At 47.0% G+C, this 21,011-nt stretch overlaps 1 protein-coding gene across 1 annotated transcript; it reads right to left on the reverse strand.

The window, feature by feature from the left end:
* Window positions 1-473: 473 nt before the first annotated feature.
* LOC138369965 (small nuclear ribonucleoprotein-associated protein B-like) lies at window positions 474-1,433 on the reverse strand. The gene has a single exon (XM_069333723.1). The coding sequence runs from the start codon at window positions 1,431-1,433 to the stop codon at window positions 474-476; it is 960 nt and encodes a 319-aa protein (XP_069189824.1).
* Between the last annotated feature and the right edge of the window lie 19,578 nt (window positions 1,434-21,011).

Raw genomic sequence — 21,011 nt, forward strand, 5'->3', positions numbered from 1 at the left:
CTAGAGAGTACATTTGGAGAGCTTTGAGACGATCCCAATAATTTAGGTGCTTTATCTCGTCTATGTATGCCGCATATGTTTTCTGTATTCCCTCTATTTCAGCACTCTCTCCTGCTCTGAAGGGGGAAGTGAGTACTGAGCAGTACTCAAGACGGGACAACACCAGTGACTTGAAGAGTACAACCATTGTGATGGGATCCCTGGATTTAAAAGTTCTCGTAATCCATCCTATCATTATTCTGGCTACCGCATTACTTGCTTGGTTATGCTCCCTAAACGTTAGGTCGTCGGACATAATTATTCCCAAATCCTTTACATGCTGTTTTCCTACTATGGGCAGATTCGATTGTGTTTTGTACTCTGTATTATGTTTAAGGTCCTCATTTTTGCCGTATCTGAGTACCTGGAATTTATCACTGTTAAACATCATGTTATTTTAGGGCATTAGGGTATTGAGGTTCACGTTGGGAACCTTAGGAGGACGGGCTGCAGATTCCACAACCTAGTGGCTTGCCTAGTGGCTTGCCTAGTGGCTTGCCTAGTGGCTTGCCTAGAGGCTTGCCTAGTGGCTTGCCTAGTGGCTTGCCTAGTGGCTTGCCTAGTGGCTTGCCTACTGGCTTGCCTAGTGGCTTGCCCACTGGCTTGCCTAGTGGCTTGCCTAGTGGCTTGCCTACTGGCTTGCCTAGTGGCTTGCCTAGAGGCTTGCCCACTGGCTTGCCTAGTGGCTTGCCTACTGGCTTGCCTACTGGCTTGCCTAGTGGCTTGCCCACTGGCTTGCCTAGTGGCTTGCCTACTGGCTTGCCTAGTGGCTTGCCCACTGGCTTGCCTAGTGGCTTGCCTAGTGGCTTGCCTACTGGCTTGCCTAGTGGCTTGCCCACTGGCTTGCCTAGTGGCTTGCCTACTGGCTTGCCTACTGGCTTGCCTAGTGGCTTGCCCACTGGCTTGCCTACTGGCTTGCCTACTGGCTTGCCTAGTGGCTTGCCCACTGGCTTGCCTAGTGGCTTGCCTAGTGGCTTGCCTACTGGCTTGCCTACTGGCTTGCCTACTGGCTTGCCCACTGGCTTGCCTAGTGGCTTGCCCACTGGCTTGCCTAGTGGCTTGCCTAGTGGCTTGCCTACTGGCTTGCCTACTGGCTTGCCTACTGGCTTGCCCACTGGCTTGCCTAGTGGCTTGCCTACTGGCTTGCCTAGTGGCTTGCCTAGTGGCTTGCCTACTGGCTTGCCTAGTGGCTTGCCCACTGGCTTGCCTAGTGGCTTGCCTAGTGGCTTGCCTAGTGGCTTGCCCACTGGCTTGCCTAGTGGCTTGCCTAGTGGCTTGCCTACTGGCTTGCCTACTGGCTTGCCTAGTGGCTTGCCCACTGGCTTGCCTAGTGGCTTGCCCACTGGCTTGCCTAGTGGCTTGCCTACTGGCTTGCCTAGTGGCTTGCTATACATTCTCTATGTCCCCCTTTTGAAATCTCTTTCGTCTTGGTATAAAATATTATTTAAGCTTCCTCCAAATCTATTATCTTGCTTGCCACTGTGCCTTTGAAGAAGCCTTTCACGGGAAAGTCTGGGCAGCAGGTCATAGCATTTTCTGTCCTCGAGTGAGGTTTGGCACATGTCAGCATGGAAAAACCTACATGTTGATCCAAATCGACACTTTCCTTTCCTAACCATATTTAAACATTTTCTGGGATGATGGTAGCTGCATTCTAATGCCTTCCTATTTCCAGAATATCAATGTCTGCAAATGCCTTTTACGTAGAATTTCTTCTGGTCTGACTCTCTCTATCGGGTACTGTTGTAGTGGCTGTACCTACCGAGCTGTCAGTGTTGTCTGTTACACTGACTACCCTACTGTCATCTGTACCCGGCCATACTGAATCAGAATTTACAACTTTCTGAATTTTTGTTTCAGTTTCCTCCCTGTCTATAGCCTCAGCTCCTGGTCTATTAGTGTTAGTCTCCCACTCTTTCTGGATGGCTGGTAGGCTCTGAATGAATGAAATTTTTCGGTCATGTCATAGAATCTACAAGAGTTTTTAGTATATTTCAAATTGGTAAGTCATTGTTGCATAAACAGAATAAATGGCCAGCTTTCAGGCCCGTGGTGTTGCCCACTTCTGTACAAGCCGAGTGAAATCTAATCTATGAAAACGACGAAACATCCACCATACTGCCCCAGCCATAATGTAAACAAGAGGATTCGTAAGGTCCAACGGGTGAAATCTAATCTATGAACACGACGAAGCATCCACCATACTGCCCCAGCCATAATGTAAACAAGAGGATTCGTAAGGTCCAACGGGTGAAATCTAATCTATGAACACGACGAAACATCCACCATACTGCCCCAGCCATAATGTAAACAAGAGGATTCGTAAGGTCCAACGGACCTATTGACCCATGAGTAAAGTGCTTCACCTTCACCTCATCCTTGGCTATATATCCGGCTGCTTAAAAACTTGTATCCACTTACGGGCTATTCATGCCCGTGCCACCTCTTGGGTGGCTTAATCTTTATCAATTATTTCAAGAAATTTCGGCTTCTTACTGGCTGAAGATGACAGGTGAGTTGATTGGTGACCCAGTAATCAACGTGAACCTTCTCCAAGAGAGTGAGGACTCACCAGGTGACCCTCCAAGTGATCCTTGACACCAGTCAGATGTTGGTGATTGTTTTTTGTGTCGTTCTATTTTCTTTGCTGTGGAAAGGGAGAGGTGGAGGCAGGTGCCTCTCGCGTGATTACAGGTGCCTCAGTTAGGGCACCTGGGCTCTTGCTGGCCTTTGGGTAAACAGCAGTGGTAGGGAGGAAGTTCCTCCTTTATTACTCTTGCCCCTACCCCAACAAGGTGTGGCACTCAGGCAGGTGTGGCACTCAGGCAGGTGTGGCACTCAGGCAGGTGTGGCACTCAGGCAGGTGTGGCACTCAGGCAGGTGTGGCACTCACTCTGGCAGTTGTTAGTTGGCACGTTGTTTTCCTTCTAATATTTACACTATAGTCTCTGTCCTGGCCCTGATCCTGGGGGCCAGCATCCTGTCACCTCGGCTCTGTCCCTTACTGTCCTCTCATCAGTGTTGGTGCCTTCCTGTCCATTCATAACTGTCTCTCTGTTAGTGTGCGTGCGGGTGTGTGTGCGTGCGGGTGTGTGCGCGCGCATGGAGGCCGGCAGGCGGCAGGCAGACCTTTGTCCCAGCCTGTGATGCTGTTTCATGACGCCTCTGACCTTCAACTGTCATTGACGGTCTGCTGAGTCCTCATCCCTCCCTCTGCTGACTGATGCTGCATCTCTCTCTCTCTGTCTCTCTCTCTCTGTCTCTCTCTCTCTCTCTCTCTCTCTCTCTCTCTCTCTGTCTCTGTCTCTGTCTCTGTCTCTGTCTCTCTCTCTCTCTCTCTCTCTCTCTCTCTCTCTCTCTCTCTCTCTCTCTCTCTCTCTCTCTCTCTTCTCTGTCTGTCTGTCTGTCTGTCTGTCTGTCTGTCTGTCTGTCTGTCTGTCTGTCTGTCTGTCTGTCTGTCTGTCTGTCTGTCTCTGTCTCTCTCTGTCTCTCTCTCTCTGTCTCTCTCTGTCTCTCTCTGTCTCTCTGTCTGTCTGTCTGTCTCTCTCTCTCTCTCCCTCAAACTATAGCTCGGAATCATTATCAATGTTAGTGAAGTTTGTAGTGCAAGTGCAAGCAAGAGCCGTTATCCTTCACCATCTCATACGATCCCTGCCTTTAGAGAAGTGATAACATTGTTTTTTACATCCGTTATGAAGAAGTTAATTGTTAAGTAATTCCCATACAAGGAACAGGCTGAGCAGGAGCCATCAGTGTGGCAGAGCTTTCATGGGGTCGTTGGAGTTCATCTCTTGTGAATGAATGTGTTGAGTGAACAAGTAGATGCGAAGGAGCCTATGGCCGGATGATGGCTGATGGAGTGATGTTCTCTCTCGAGAGAGGCACTTCCATCATGAGGCGGTTGGTGGCTAGTTGTTGTCATCTCCGGGTTGTCGACGGTGTTGGGCCAGGTGCGGAACTTTGAGAACGTAAGCCTCATGCTAGTGAGAATATTGCATTGATGCCTTCGGCAGATCAGAGACGGGGAAGGGGGGGGGAGCCCTCACCACACCTCCCTCACCCCCACCTCCCTCACCCCCCACCTCCCTCACCCCCACCTCCCTCACCCCCACCTCCCTCACCCCCCACCTCCCTCACACCCCACCTCCCTCACCTCCACCTCCCTCACCCCCCCACCTCCCTCACCCCCACCTCCCTCACCCCCGTAATAATCACCAACACTCGCGCATATCAACACAAGACATACACGAGGACTTAATAACATCTCCGCTTGTATTTGATCGCTGGAGACGAGAGCACCCGTGACGGGGGGTGGGGGGGGGGAGGTGTCACACTCTCACACCTGGCTATGGAAGGGAGGAGGATGACTCACCCTCACACACCTACCTTGAGGTTACCTTGAGATGCTTCCGGGACACCTCAAAGGGGGTGTGTGTCTGAGGCGTGTTCAGCAGCTTAGTACAGATGAGTGTGTCCTTGATGTAGAGGCTGACCCCCGCCCCACCCTGTAGCCTGTGTTTCCCATCTGAAAACACTGTACTCTGAGATCCACATTTCCCCATCATATGGCAGTCCTTGGTGTGGGTTGCCGTGAGGGCTGCGAACACTGCCTGGGCCTCATGTAGGAGGCCAGCTATGAAGTGTACTTGGTTACATTTGCATGTTTTTATACCCTGAATGTTGGGAAATAAAAATTATGTTTGTGGAGGATCTGGAAGCTTTACTTAGTGTTAATACCCTGGAGATGTCACTAACCAGCTGGGGATGTCACTGACCAGCTGGGGATGTCACTGACCAGCTGGGGATGTCACTGCCCAGCTGGGGATGTCACTGACCAGCTGGGGATGTCACTGACCAGCTGGGGATGTCACTAACCAGCTGGAGATGTCACTGACCAGCTGGGGATGTCACCGCCCAGCTGGGGATGTCACTGACCAGCTGGGGATGTCACTGACCAGCTGGGGATGTCACTAACCAGCTGGGGATGTCACTGACCAGCTGGGGATGTCACTGACCAGCTGGGGATGTCACTGACCAGCTGGGGATGTCACTAACCAGCTGGGGATGTCACTGACCAGCTGGGGATGTCACTGACCAGCTGGGGATGTCACTGGCCAGCTGGGGATGTCACTGACCAGCTGGGGATGTCACTGGCCAGCTGGGGATGTCACTGACCAGCTGGGGATGTCACTGCACAGCTGGGGATGTCACTGCACAGCTGGAGATGTCACTGACCAGCTGGGGATGTCACTGACCAGCTGGGGATGTCACTGACCAGCTGGGGATGCCACTGACCAGCTGGGGATGTCACTGGCCAGCTGGGGATGTCACTGACCAGCTGGGGATGTCACTGCACAGCTGGGGATGTCACTGACCAGCTGGGGATGTCACTGGCCAGCTGGGGATGTCACTGCCCAGCTGGGGATGTCACTGACCAGCTGGGGATGTCACTGACCAGCTGAGGATGTCACTGCACAGCTGGGGATGTCACTGACTAGCTGGGGATGTCACTGCCCAGCTGGGGATGTCACTGACCAGCTGGGGATGTCACTGACCAGCTGAGGATGTCACTGACCAGCTGGGGATGTCACTGACCAGCTGGGGATGTCACTGACCAGCTGGGGATGTCACTGACCAGCTGGGGATGTCACTGGCCAGCTGGGGATGTCACTGGCCAGCTGGGGATGTCACTGCCCAGCTGGGGATGTCACTGCCCAGCTGGGGATGTCACTGACCAGCTGGGGATGTCACTGACCAGCTGGGGATGTCACTGGCCAGCTGGGGATGTCACTGCCCAGCTGGGGATGTCACTGCCCAGCTGGGGATGTCACTGACCAGCTGGGGATGTCACTGACCAGCTGGGGATGTCACTGACCAGCTGGGGATGTCACTGGCCAGCTGGGGATGTCACTGGCCAGCTGGGGATGTCACTGGCCAGCTGGGGATGTCACTGACCAGCTGGGGATGTCACTGGCCAGCTTGGGATGTCACCGACCAGCTGGGGATGTCACTAACCAGTCGGGCATGAGTCGTGTCAGTGACCAGTCTTGTATTAGACCAGGTGTAATACCTGTATGTGTGTGGAGGCCTGACTCTAATGGTTTGTAATCATCCCTTCTTTATCTTCATCATCATAAGTGTTGCATTATCTACAATGACGCGCAGGAAACTACTACATTAACCACCGATGACCACGAGAAAATCCGTAGTAGCCGTGATGAGGATTCGAACCTATGTTCTGGGTATTCCCAAGCACGCGCCTTGGACAACCAGGCCCCGATATGGTCACAAGGATTGCAACCTGGGATTCTGAATCCACAAGGGTTTATAAGCTTGAAAACTTGCCAATCGACTGTTGTTATTGTTATAAACAGCCTCCTGGTGCTTCGGAGCTCATTAACTGTTTAATAATTGTAAACAAAACCGCTAAAAGATTGAGAAAAGATGTACAGGTTCGTAAGTGCTTGCGTAACTGCTTTGTGAATCTGGCCCCAGGGGAGTACACTCAGGTAATACATTCTCTATATCAGCTTGTGTGTTCCGCCCCCGCCCCCCCCCCCTTACCCCAGGGTGGGTATAGGAGATGTGGTTGACTCCATTTAGAGGGCAAGAGCTCCCCCTTACCACAGATAATTGTAAGCCTCGCCTGCTAGTGCAAACGACATGAAAAGTTTTCTGGTATGTACAAGAATACAATCTATCCTTGTACATATTGTTCAAGGATAGATTGTACAATATGTACACTCTATCTTCCTCTCATATCCTCCCTCTGCCTCCTTACGTAGAACTTGACTAGGTTCTACGTGGTGAGACAGAGTATTAGGCAGACAGAACATTCTCAAGACAATCGACTTGAGAATGGTCCAGGACGGACCGAAACGTCGTCGTCCCTTCACTTTCTAGTGTGTGGTCTGGTCAACAACTTGACATAAGTTCGTCACTCGTCGCGTCTTCCCTTTAAACCAATGTGTAGTGTGGTTTCAAATTTTTTTGATCTTAGTCTTTTTCGTAATTTTTTCCTCAATATTTTCCCAAACCTGAATGTCTCTCCGATTCAGACTTGAAACTTTTCTGGAACCTCTGGTTGAGTTCCTTCATCCCAGTCTTACTAGTTAACTCATTTGTCTTATAAGATCACTTATTTTTGTACTGTTTCCGCCTTACAGACGGGTTGATCCTTGGCTTGTGTTGCAATGTTGTTTATTAAATCGCACTTTATCCCTTTTTATTCAAATTGGTAGGTCTTCTCGGCATCTCCTTCCAGGCTGTTAAATCTAGTAAATTGATACCTTACCTATTACCTAGTACCTCTTGTACTATGTCGTACTTGTAGTACCTCTTGTACTATGTCGTACTTGTAGTACCTCTTGTACTAGGTCGTACTTGTAGTACCTCTTGTACTAGGTCGTACTTGTAGTACCTCTTGTACTAGGTCGTACTTGTAGTACCTCTTGTACTAGGTCGTACTTGTAGTACCTCTTGTACTAGGTCGTACTTGTAGTACCTCTTGTACTAGGTCGTACTTGTAGTACCTCTTGTACTAGGTCGTACTTGTAGTACCTCTTGTACTAGGTCGTACTTGTAGTACCTCTTGTACTAGGTCGTACTTGTAGTACCTCTTGTACTAGGTCGTACTTGTAGTACCTCTTGTACTAGGTCGTACTTGTAGTACCTCTTGTACTAGGTCGTACTTGTAGTACCTCTTGTACTAGGTCGTACTTCTAGTACCTCTTGTACTAGGTCGTACTTGCTCTTGAAAGTATATGTTCAGGGAGCTCCCACAAGCTCTGGTTCACACTCTGCCCACTTGTAACCGCCGGCTCTGAGTTCGGGGACCAGAAGAACACTTCTAGGAGCACAGCTGGAGAGAAGGGGACTCCACAGCTGGAGAGAAGGGGACTTCACAGCTGGAGAGAAGGGGACTTCAGAGCTGGAGAGAAGGGGACTCCACAGCTGGAGAGAAGGGGACTTCACAGCTGGAGAGAAGGGGATTTTGTAACACCACCAGCATGGATTCATGGATGGTATTTCTTGCCTTAGACGTTTAATAGCTATGACCCAGCGACAGGAATTAAGCAAGAAGCCGAAGGGTGGGCATCTGTGTTCTTGGACTGTCAGAAAGCCTTTGACACAGTACCCCATAAGAGGCTGGTGCAAAAATTTGAGAAACAGACAGGAATAAGAGGTAAGGTACTCAAGTGGATAATGAAGTATCTAAGCAACAGAAAACAAGAAGTTACTGTGAGGGGGGAAGGCATCAGAGTGGTGAGATGTCACCACCGGAGTCCCACGGGGCTCTATACTCTGACCCATCCTGTTTTTTATATACGTAAATGATCTTCCAGAAGGTTCAGACTCCTTCCTCTCAGTGATTCTGATGATGCAAAAATTATAACAGGAAAATAGCAGGAGACAACTAAATGACCAATACAAACTGAAAGAATCGTCCAACAAGTGGCTACTAGAGTTTAATTCATGAAAGTGTAAAGTAATAAAAACGGGTGTTGGGAGCAGGAGCCTGGACACAAGGTACCAACTGGGAGATGAAATCCTTCAAGAATCAGGAGAAATTTAGATGGCTGTATCCACATGAGACAAGTCTTAAAGTATGGCACCACATGATGGGGCCCTCACCACATGATGGGGCCCCACATGATGGGGGCCCTCACCTCATGATGGGGGCCCTCACCTCATGATGGGGCCCTCACCACATGATGGGGGCCCTCACCTCATGATGGGGCCCTCACCTCATGATGGGGCCCTCACCACATAATGGGGCCCTCACCTCATGATGGGGCCCTCACCACATGATGGGGCCCTCACCTCATGATGGGGGCCCTCACCTCATGATGGGGCCCTCACCACATGATGGGGCCCTCACCTCATGATGGGACTCTCACCACATGATGGGGCCCTCACCACATGATGGGGGGCCCCTCACCTCATGATGGGGGCCCTCACCTCATGATGGGGCCCTCACCTCATGATGGGGCCCCTCACTACATGATGGGGCCCTCACCTCATGATGGGGCCCCTCACTACATGATGGGGCCCTCACCTCATGATGGGGCCCTCACCACATGATGGGGCCCTCACCACATGAGTGGGCCCTCACCTCATGATGGGGGCCCTCACCTCATGATGGGGGCCCTCACCACATGATGGGGGGCCATCACCTCATGATGAGGGCCCCTCACCTCATGATGGGGGCCCTCATCTTCAGAAAACCAGAAAACACTTCAAAAAGATCATGATTTTCAAGGAGGTTCGTCCTGGAACGGCTATTGATGGATTATGAATGACTGAAAGAACTAGACCTGTCACCACCAGAAAAAAGGAGAGAGGGAGGAAACGAGACAGACATAAAATGTTGCAACCCGTTCTCGCAAATTCGTAAAGTCAATATTGACTTATTAACTACGTGCATAGGTGATATACTAAACATAATAGATACCCTTAAAAAGATTCATAGAAAACACCGACCTTACCTAACCTTGTTAGTATCTTAAGATAAGCATCTTATTGCTTCGTAATTACAATTATTACTTAACCTATACCTATTATAGGTTAGGTAATAATTGTAATTACGAAGCAATAAGATGCTTATCTTAACATACTAAGTAGGTTAGGTAAGGTCGGTGTTTTCTATGAATCTTTTTAAGGGTATCTATTATGTTAAGTATGTCACCTATGCACATATTTAATAAGTCAATATTGACTTATTAAATTTGCGAGAACGGGTTGAATACTTAGGGGGATTGACAGTGGAAAAAGAGATGTTAAAAATGAATGTAAATTGAAGAAAAAGGTAAGGAAGAAAGCTTGAGAATATGACGTCATACTTGTTTTTTTTATTATTTTTTGGCCCTCGAGAAGCGATTTTATTGGTCAAGGCGTCAAGGCGGTGTCCGTCACCCTCACCACAGATTCTGCAACTCCGCTGCTCAACTCTTGTTTCCATTCCGAATCTCCATGGATATTTGTATCCAAGACGGATTCTCGCTATTACTGATTGTCTCCCGCGGCCACCTCCTCTTCGTCCATAATGATTGGAATTGCCAGCTGTAACCAGCGTACAGATTCACTGGTTTATGCTTCTATCCTCCATTCCTCAGTTGGGTCATTCCATCTCAAATCACCAAAAAGTCACCTATGGCTCCCACTCGACCCTCTCCAATTGCCATGAAATTTTGTAGTAAGATGGTTATGTATAATTAAAATCTATCACTCTGATAAATTGGTGTTCTCCTATTCAAAGTATCAGGTGTGGTACTATTGTCCATTTTGTAACAATATTTTCACTGTTGTGTCTGATGAAAGTATCCCTCTGACTTATTTCTAGGTCTCATGTTCTTGTTCTCGTGCTCAGTAAGGTATTACTGGATATTTAAATTTCTAGTGGGTCCTAGGCCCTAGGCTCTAGACCCCAAATGACACTTTTCAAAATATTAGAGCTCAATCTGCTTTGGTTCTTAAATAACAGGTCCATATTGAATAGGCTCTCGTCCCGTTAATGCCTAAAATACCACACAAATTACCAATTTTGACCCTTTGTTATATCACGACTAGTGCCCCGAGAGGTGTGAAATTTGGCATACCAGGGCAACTTTTGGCGTGGAATACAGCAGTGTAATCAAACATGCAGTTTGGCTAGTCATTCAGCTACCAATCCATGCTAACATCTCAATATGCGTCATTCCCAATTTCGTTTTGAATTTTGTACCAGGCGAGTCTTTACCACTGCGCCACGGGGACTATTAAATACTTTAAAGTTATATTAAATGATAAATGAAACTTAACTAAATGATATATGTTCATTTGATATAACACGTTATTGTCATTTCTGTGTGTAATAAGGTAGGCGTCATTGTATTTAACAACTGGCGGCTAGAAAGGCGAGATCCAAGAGCTAAAGCTCGATCCTGCAAGTACACATAGTCGAGTTCACTCTTCCCCCTGGCGGCGTGTACGTGCGTGTGTCAGGTTGGACCTGCTGCCTCTGCTGCCCTCTTTGTTTCCTCTCTAAATGTTCCTTCACACGGGAGAAACTCCGCCGACAGCCAGGCGCCTCACTCCTGCTTGCTTGCCCAGGTGCCCCGCCCCCCCTGCCCCTCTGGCCGCTCCCCGCACCTCCCCACACCTCCCTTGCCCCTCCCCACACCTTCCTTGCCCCTCCCCACACCTTCCTTGCCCCTCCCCACACCTTCCTATACCTTCCTTGCCCCTTCCTACACCTTCCTTGCCTCTCCCCACACCTTCCTTGCCCCTCCCCACACCTCCCTTGCCCCTCCCCACACCTTCCTTGCCCCTCCCCACACCTTCCTATACCTTCCTTGCCCCTTCCTACACCTTCCTTGCCCCTCCCCACACCTTCCTTGCCCCTCCCCACACCTTCCTTGCCCCTCCCCACACCTTCCTACACCTTCCTTGCCTTACACCTCCCCCATCCAGTCCCCAGCATCTATTTACTCCGTGCTGGGGGGTAGAGAGGTGCTGGGGAGGAGGCTCTCTCACCCCACAAGATAACCCCCCCATCACTCCATCACTCTCCGCCCCCCCCCCTCCCTCACCGTTACAATCGCCGCCCATTTCCCTCCCACGATTTGCTACTTGGTAAAATATATAATGGTTTTGGCTAACAAACCTGTCGACCCCAGCAACCCCCCCCCCCCCCCCCCGCTAACCTGCCCTGGGCCCTGCTCAGTACATGTCCTGGCCGCCATCATGCCTGGTGGAGGTCTGGTGGAGGTCCCTAGCTGCCCGCCCTGCTGACACCAGGCGGGCTGGCCGCCCTGCTGACACCAGGCGGGCTGGTCACCCTGCTGACACCAGGCGGGCTGCCCGCCCTGCTGACACCAGGCGGGCTGGCCACCCTGCTGACACCAGGTGGGCTGGTCACCCTGCTGACACCAGGCGGGCTGCCCGCCCTGCTGACACCAGGCGGGCTGCCCGCCCTGCTGACACCAGGCGGGCTGCCCGCCCTGCTGACACCAGGCGGGCTGGCCATCCTGCTGACACCAGGCGGGCTGGCCGCCCTGCTGACACCAGGCAGGCTGGCCGCCCTGCTGACACCAGGCGGACTGGCTGCCCTGCTGACACCAGGCGGACTGGCTGCCCTGCTGACACCAGGCGGACTGGCCGCCCTGCTGACACCAGACATGTACACCTACGAAACCTGTACCTCTTTCCTCTATCATAACATCTTAGTCTATATTAAACAGTTTACGAGCTCCGAGAAGCGAGGTCGTTCGCTCAGTACACAATATTGGTATTGTAGACATCCTTGAAGATCATATTTATTTAGTGAAAGCAGTATAAACCACCATGATTGATGCAAGATGTATAGGTTTCGTAAGGAGATATGTATAAATACTTGATGAATCCTGGACTTTAGCAAAGACACGGCTAAGAAGGAGAGGCAGGAAACTAAGAAAATCAGGGAGGAAATGTGTGTAAAGCAAGGATGGCGGTTACCAAACCCACTATCTATTTTCACAGCTGAATTATATGCCTCATACCAAACTCTCCAAATAATTACAACATTACCAATCAGGACATATACAATCTGCAGTGACTCCAAGAGTGCGATTCAAGCAATTACGTACTCTACAACAACGTGCAAGGAGTTTGTTTACCCATGTCTTCAACTTCTTCATGAACATCGATTGAACGGTTATGATACCTCTATCCAATGGGTCCCAGCGCATTGTGGTATTCTCCATAATGAACTAGTAGATCAACTAGCCAAAGCAATGCACAACACACCTCACATTACCCGTCATCCAATTCCCCATGTTGCACGTAAAGGAGCCTTCAAAAATACCATCACCCAAGATTTTTCAACGAACTGGAAATCTTGGAAACATGTCAGATATAAAAGCAGAGAAATTGATATAGCGATGACCAGATTAAGGCTGGGACACACCACACTGGCAGCACACAGCTCTAAGTACAGAACAGACATCAACGAACTCTGTACTCACTGTCAGGTGACTGAAACAATCGAACACTATCTCCTTCACTGCTTCCGACATTATAGTGCCAGAGTAAATTTCAAACAAGTACTTATCTCACTTAAAATACCCTTCACCATCGAGCATATATTAGGAGGCGGTGACCACTCGTTACAGGATTAATACCACATAGTCAAAGCACTGACTAAATATCTCCAGTCGACCAACAAATTGTGTCACATCTGACCCGCGCCACATTTATACCTGGCGCCACCAACAGCGAAACACATATATTATCATTATTAACATCTTTATTGACAAAATTTATTACAATTTTGCCTAATCTGAGGATTTCGATTAAGTCTTAAGTGAGGATAATGGTGGTATTTACTGTCACGCAGGACAGAGGGTCATACACAAGACAATAGGTCTAAACTGTAGGCTGAAGTACATATGGTTACAATCAATGTTTTAATGTATGAATATGTAAATGCAACTTTCTACTGTGCACTGCCACACAAGGGCAGGGATGGGTTCATAAGTGATGCAGCTTAGAAGTAATATAAATAAAAATTGTTCTTCATTCTTTAAAATGGACAAGCAAATTTTGGATAAATTGTTAGGATGTCGTCCAGAACACCTGAGTCAATAAAATAGTTACACAGTTGGTGGTACAAGAGGCCAGGAGGTCTAAAGTCCTTTACGGTTTCACATTCATCAATATAGTGTTCTAGTGAATGCATTAAAGGTTTATCACAGAGTTTACAATCTGAGTATTCTGGTAGTGGCTCAGCCTCACTAACCTGTCAGATGTGTCTATAGCCAAGGCGAATTACCACAATGACTACATCACATTGCCTGGTCCGGTTACTGTGCTGACCATACAAATACCTATTATTACAAAACTTGTCTTAGCTTTTAATACTGCAGCTTTCAGGTCTCTGGGCATTTCTTAGTTCTTCTAAATCTGAATTAATTTCTTTAATTTGTATGTTTCTAATAATTGCATTAGATAGTCCAAAGTCATAATCAATGTTTTCTTTCCTGCAAGCCTCATTGGCCAATCCATCTACAAAGTCATGTTTTCCAACTCCAACATGGGATGGGATCCACACAAATTTTATACAAGAGTTATTATCATTGGCAAAAATTACATTCCATTTAATATTACAAGCTACTTCAGACATACATTGTGATGGGTTATTTAAGGACTGCAGAGCACTTTTAGAGTCACAGAAAATAACTTCACCACCATTGAGCTTAAGGTATTCAGTGGCTAGATAAATACCCAATAGCTCGGTCTGTGTCGTGCTTGCCCAGTTGTTCAATCTCTGTGTACTAGACATGATCATTTCATCCCCTTTATATACTGCACATGCACAACCTGTTCTACCAGTGCCTAACTGCACAGAGCCATCAGTAAAGGCATAGGATTCATTCGGTTTGAGAATTTGAAGATGACTGTCAATAGCTTCTAATGTTATGCATCTCAAAATTTCAGTGTTATACATTTGTTTTACACTGATGGGGGTATAATGCAGAGAGACCTCCACATCTTTCCAAGGGGGAATATAGTGAACAGTTTTATCAGGGTTAAGAGACACATTCAGCAGAAAACAACTGCCTCGTCGCAGCACCATCTTGAGGTTATCTTGATGATTTCGGGGCTTTAGTGTCCCCGCGGCCCGGTCCTCGACCAGGCCTCCACCCCCAGGAAGCAGCCCGTGACAGCTGACTAACACCCAGGTACCTATTTTACTGCTAGGTAACAGGGGCATAGGGTGAAGGAAACTCTGCCCAATGTTTCTCGCCGGCGCCTGGGATCGAGCCCAGGACCACAGGATCACAAGTCCTACGTGATCTTGGGAAGGCGAGAAAGAGAAAGAGAATAATAAGAGAAAACCCAAGGAGAATTTCCTTTGACTCTTACACAGAGACACACACACACACACACACACACAGCGGCCCGTCTGGCCAGGGTGTGACGCTTCCTACAGGGCTACATGCCCCTTGACGTGTCCAGTACTATCACCACTAGGCCACACTGACTGTACTAAAGAATTGCAAGTCGTCTGACCCATAACCCAATTCCCAACAGCTCCCGGTGACCATTTTGGGCTCAAATATCTAATCGAATCTCTTCATCATACTGGGGCCGTGTGAGTAGCATTTGCGCGTCAAGCTTCAGTGGTCCCCAGTGTAGGTTAATAACCTATACATCCAGAGATTAGTCAGGTGTAGAGGGCATAGTGTTTTGGGGCAGTGTCGTCATCGTTGGCACCTTCGTGTTCTGGACTTGTTCTCACTCTCGTGGTGGGTAGAGTGTTCTCACTCTCATGGTGGGTAGAGTGTCCTCACTCTCATGGTGGGTAGAGTGTTCTTACTCTCATGGTGGGTAGAGTGTTCTTACTCTCGTGGTGGGTAGAGTGTTCTCACTCTCATGGTGGGTAGTGTTCTCACTCTCGTGATGGGTAGAGTGTTCTCATGGTGGGTAGAGTGCTCTCACTCTCATGGTGGGTAGTGTGTTCTCACTCTCATGGTGGGTAGAGTGTTCTCACTCTCGTGGTGGGTAGAGTGTTCTCACTCTCATGGTGGGTAGAGTGTTCTCACTCTCATGGTGGGTAGAGTGTTCTCACTCTCATGGTGGGTAGAGTGTTCTCACTCTCGTGGTGGGTAGAGTGCTCTCACTCTCGTGGTGGGTAGAGTGTTCTTACTCTCATGGTGGGTAGAGTGTTCTCACTCTCATGGTGGGTAGAGTGTTCTCACTCTCGTGGTGGGTAGAGTGTTCTCGTGGTGGGTAGAGTGTTCTCGTGGTGGGTAGAGTGTTCTCACTCTCGTGGTGGGTAGAGTGTTCTCATGGTGGGTAGAGTGTTCTCACTCTCGTGGTGGGTAGAGTGTCCTCACTCTCATGGTGGGTAGAGTGTTCTCACTCTCATGGTGGGTAGAGTGTTCTCACTCTCATGGTGGGTAGAGTGTTCTCACTCATGGTGGGTAGAGTGTTCTCACTCTCGTGGTGGGTAGAGTGTTCTCACTCTCATGGTGGGTAGAGTGTTCTCACTCTCATGGTGGGTAGAGTGTTCTCACTCTCGTGGTGGGTAGAGTGTTCTCACTCTCATGGTGGGTAGAGTGTTCTCACTCTCATGGTGGGTAGAGTGTTCTCACTCTCATGGTGGGTAGAGTGTTCTCACTCTCATGGTGGGTAGAGTGTTCTCACTCTCATGGTGGGGTAGTGTGTTCTCACTCTCATGGTGGGTAGTGTGTTCTCACTCTCATGGTGGGTAGAGTGTTCTCACTCTCATGGTGGGTAGAGTGTTCTCACTCTCATGGTGGGTAGAGTGTTCTCACTCTCATGGTGGGTAGAGTGTTCTCACTCTCATGGTGGGTAGAGTGTTCTCACTCTCGTGGTGGGTAGAGTGTTCTCACTCTCGTGGTGGGTAGAGTGTTCTCACTCTCATGGTGGGGTAGTGTGTTCTCACTCTCATGGTGGGTAGAGTGTTCTCACTCTCATGGTGGGAAGTGTGTTCTCACTCTCATGGTGGGTAGAGTGTTCTCACTCTCATGGTGGGGTAGTGTGTTCTCACTCTCATGGTGGGTAGAGTGTTCTCACTCTCATGGTGGGAAGTGTGTTCTCACTCTCATGGTGGGTAGAGTGTTCTCACTCTCATGGTGGGGTAGTGTGTTCTCACTCTCATGGTGGGTAGAGTGCTCTCACTCTCATGGTGGGTAGAGTGCTCTCACTCTCATGGTGGGTAGTGTGTTCTCACTCTCATGGTGGGTAGAGTGTTCTCACTCTCGTGGTGGGTAGAGTAAATAGTTCCGTTATTTAAGTATTAATGGTGAGTTTGTTATTTTCAAATAACTTTCCAAATTGGTTTATTCAAATATTATAATTATAATATTATATGAATTACTAACTTAATTATATTAAGTTAGGATAAGTTAGGTTAGGTTAGGTTAGGATAAGTTAGGTTAGGTTAGGTTAGGATAAGTTAGGTTAGGTAGGTTAGGATAAGTTAGGTTAGGTTAGGATAAGTTAGGTTAGGTTAGGTTAGGTTAGGATAAGTTAGGTTAGGTAGGTTACCTTAGGTTTGATCATATTTCAATGTTCATTTAAACTAAAACAAAAAAATATGCAAAATAACGGATAGTTTAATTAATTTTATACGGAATACATTGAAAAAATATATAATATTTAAGAAAAATTCGGCTTGTTAATCAACTGGCCTATTAGGTACAGTATTATACACTGTCTTGACATTATGGAATATTCTCATGGGATAATTATTAGTTGATTAATTGCTGTCAGCTGTTGTTGTTGTTGTTTAAGATTCGCTACCTGGAACAAAAAGTTCCAAGCAGCACGGGCTATGGCGAGCCCGAGTTTGCAGTCAGATATCTGCAAAGTAGATATCTGCAGTCAGGTGCAGATATTCATGGTGAGAGGGTGTGTTAGCTGGAGTTCCGATGGTTCTATCATGGCAATAATGGAAGGTGTAGTAAAGGAACTGATGAATCTATGTGGAGCTCTGAGAACAGAGTTGGATTCCTTACGGGAGGAGCTACGACAGCTGGAACAATGACAAGAAGAAACAAAGGAGGAGACCAGGGTCTTAAGAAGTCTTTGGCAATGCCGCCTACAACTCTTTTTACGGGCTCACCATAGCCCGTGCAACTTGGAACCTGTTCCGAGTAGCTGAATCTATAACAACAACAAACAACTCATTCGCCGTGCTGGAAGACTATCGCTGTAGGGAGCCTTCAGTTCCCTCGAAAGGTAAGCCAACGACGGGCGCGCCGCTCCCTCAAGCTGCTCACAAAGTAAAGGAAGTAGCTAAGAGATGTTTGGTTGTGGGAGATTCCCAGGTGAGGTACTTGGATAGAGCTTTTTATGCCAGAGATAAGGCGGAACGGGTTAAGGGTTTGCTATCCGGGAGCAGGGATTGGGGATATTATTAACAACATGAATGATATTATGGGTGGTAATGGGAACAAACCCATTATTTGTATCAGTGTAGGTGGAAATGATGTTGGACGCGTTAGGAGTGAGGCACTGAAACAGAGGTTTAAGACAGCTATAGAATTAGTTGGGAATAAGGGAGGAATGCCGATCATATGTGGTATTCTTCCAAGAAAGTGAGTTGGAAATGTATGGTTGTCGAGGGCACTTGGTGTCAATTGCCGACTGGACACAAATTTTAAATCAAATCATTCATTGATAACTGGGAACACTTTTATGGAAGAAATGACATGTATGCTCGGGATGGGGTGCATCTATCTAGGGCTGGGGTTGTTGCTGTTGCGAACTCGTTGGAACCAGTGGTTAGAGGTGTTTGTTTGGGTTTAAACTGTTAGTAGATAGTGGTATGGGAATTGATATGAAGAAACGAGGCAATGTGTTGGTGGGGGGAAAAAAATTGGCTAAATGATCAGGGAAAGAGAAGGGCCTCAAAATAACAATACACTTAGGGTATATTACACTAACAGTAGAAGTCTAAGGAACAAAATAAACGATTTAAATGCTCTTGTCTGCACAAAAAAATTGATATTATTGCATTTACCGAAACGTGGATAAATGTAGAAAACAGAGAACTATTAGCTGAATATCAAATAAATGAATTTAAACTATTTCACACAGATATATTAGACGAGGAGGGGGAGTAGCCATATATGTTAGGGAAAATTTGAAATGTAGTCTCAAAGACGGAACCAAAACTGAGCCACACAGAAACTATTTGGATAGAATTAAACGAAAAAGCTAAAAATCTTATAATAGGAGTTATATATAGGCCACCACACTTAGAATGGAAACAAAGCATCTATGGGATGAAATATCTAGAGCATCTAGGTCAAGCAGTATTTGTGTCATGAGTGACTTTAATTTTAGTGGAATAACCTGGCTTAACAGAACAGGGAATAATGAAGCAGAAGATTTTATTGAATTAATTGACGATTACTTCCTTAAGCAACACATTAAGGATCCAACGCATGGAAATAATATTTTAGACTTAGTGTTTATGCCCAAGTGAAGTACATAAACATTTGCTGAATATTTTGTACACTCCCTATCCGGTCCATCCAGTGGTCGTCGAGACTCAACATTGGCTGTTTCTTATTTCCAGTAAATTTAAGTCAGTTGAGTTTTGCTGGGTTCTCAGCCATGTTGGTGTCTCTTTAAATGAGCGTGCGGATGATGCCTCTAGGGAAGCTGTCCACTCTTGTCCCATCTCTCGTAAAGATATTCCTTATTTCGACTTTTACCCAGTTATTCATTCCTCCATCCTTACCCGTTGGCAGGGTTGTTGGTCTTCTGTTACTGGTAACAAATTGCGTATATCTTAAGGGTAGTGTGTCCTCATGGCCTTCCTCATACCACCGTAACCGGCGATGGGAAACGGCTCTGGCAAGATGTGCAGGTCTCTATACATTATACTCCCATCAGTGTAAAAATAATTGTATAACACTGAAACTATGAGATGTATAACATTAGAAGCTATTGACAGTATCTTCAAAATCTCAAACCAACTGAATCCTATGCCTTTACTGATGGCTCTGTGCAGTTAGGCACTGGTAGAACAGGTTGTGCATGTGCAGTATATAAAGGGAATGAAATGATCATGTCTAGTACACAGAGATTGAACAACTGGGCAAGCACGACACAGACTGAGCTATTGGGTATTTATCTAGCCACTGAATACCTTAAGCTCAATGGTGGTGGAGTTATTTTCTGTGACTCTAAAAGTGCTCTGCAGTGCTTAAATAACCCATCACAATGTATGTCTGAAGTAGCTTGTAATATTAAATGGAATGTAATTTTTGCCAATGATAATAACTCTTGTATAAAATTTGTGTAGATCCCATCCCATGTTGGAGTTGGAAAACATGACTTTGTAGATCAATTGGCCAATGAGGCTTGCAGGAAAGAAAACATTGATTATGACTTTGGACTATCTAATGCAATTATTAGAAACATACAAATTAAATAAAAAAATTCAGATTTAGAAGAACTAAGAAATGCCCAGAGACCTGAAAGCTGCAGTATTAAAAGCTAAGACAACTTTTGTAATAATAGGTATTTGTATGGTCAGCACAGTAACCGGACCAGGCAATGTGATGTAGTCATTGTGGTAATTCGCCTTGGCTATAGGCACATCTGGCAGGTTAGTGAGGCTGAGTCACTACCAGAATATTCAGATTGCAAACTCTGTGACAAACCTTTAATGCATTCACTAGGACACAATATTGTTGAATGTGAAACCGTAAAGGACTTTAGACCTCCTGGCCTCTTGTACCACCAACTGTGTAACTATTTCATTGACTCAGGTGTTCTGGACGACATCCTAACAATTTATCCAAAATTTGCTTGTCCATTTTAAAGAATGAAGAACAATTTTTATTTATATTACTTCTAAGCTGCATCACTTATGAGCCCATCCCTGCCCTTGTGTGGCAGTGCACAGTAGAAAGTTGTTTTAACATATCCATACATTAAAACATTGATTGTAACCATGATATATATATGCTTCAGCCTACAGTTTAGACCTATTGTCTTGTGTATGACCCTCTGTCCTGCGTGACAGTGAATACCAGTATTACCCTCACTTTAATAAGACTTAATTGAATTTCTCAGAGTACGCAAAATTGAAATTAACTTTGTCAATAAAGATGTTAATAATAATCTCTCTCTCTCTCTCTCTCTCTCTCTCTCTCTCTCTCTCTCTTTCTCTCTGTCTCTTTCTCTCTGTCTCTTTCTCTCTGTCTCTTTCTCTGTCTCTTTCTCTCTGTCTCTTTCTCTCTCTCTCTCTCTCTCTCTCTCTCTCTCTCTCTCTCTCTCTCTCTCTCTCTCTCTCTCTCTCTCTCTCTCTCTCTCTCTCCTTCCCTTCCCTTCCCTCCCCCTCTCCCCCTCCCCCTCCCTCTCCTTCAACCAGCTATAACAATAACCTTAACGGTAGGTGGCTGCAAGTGAGCGTCTGTTTTTGTGTAGGCAGCAGAGTGGCAACACCCGGCTGGGGGCGGTGCTGG

This window comes from Procambarus clarkii, chromosome 30, assembly GCF_040958095.1.
Source record: "Procambarus clarkii isolate CNS0578487 chromosome 30, FALCON_Pclarkii_2.0, whole genome shotgun sequence".
Lineage (NCBI taxonomy): Eukaryota > Metazoa > Arthropoda > Malacostraca > Decapoda > Cambaridae > Procambarus > Procambarus clarkii.

Coding starts and splice junctions, on each gene's coding strand:
- LOC138369965 (XM_069333723.1), bottom strand. CDS start 1,433: ATGTATAGCAAGCCACTAGGCAAGCCAGTAGGCAAGCCACTAGGCAAG.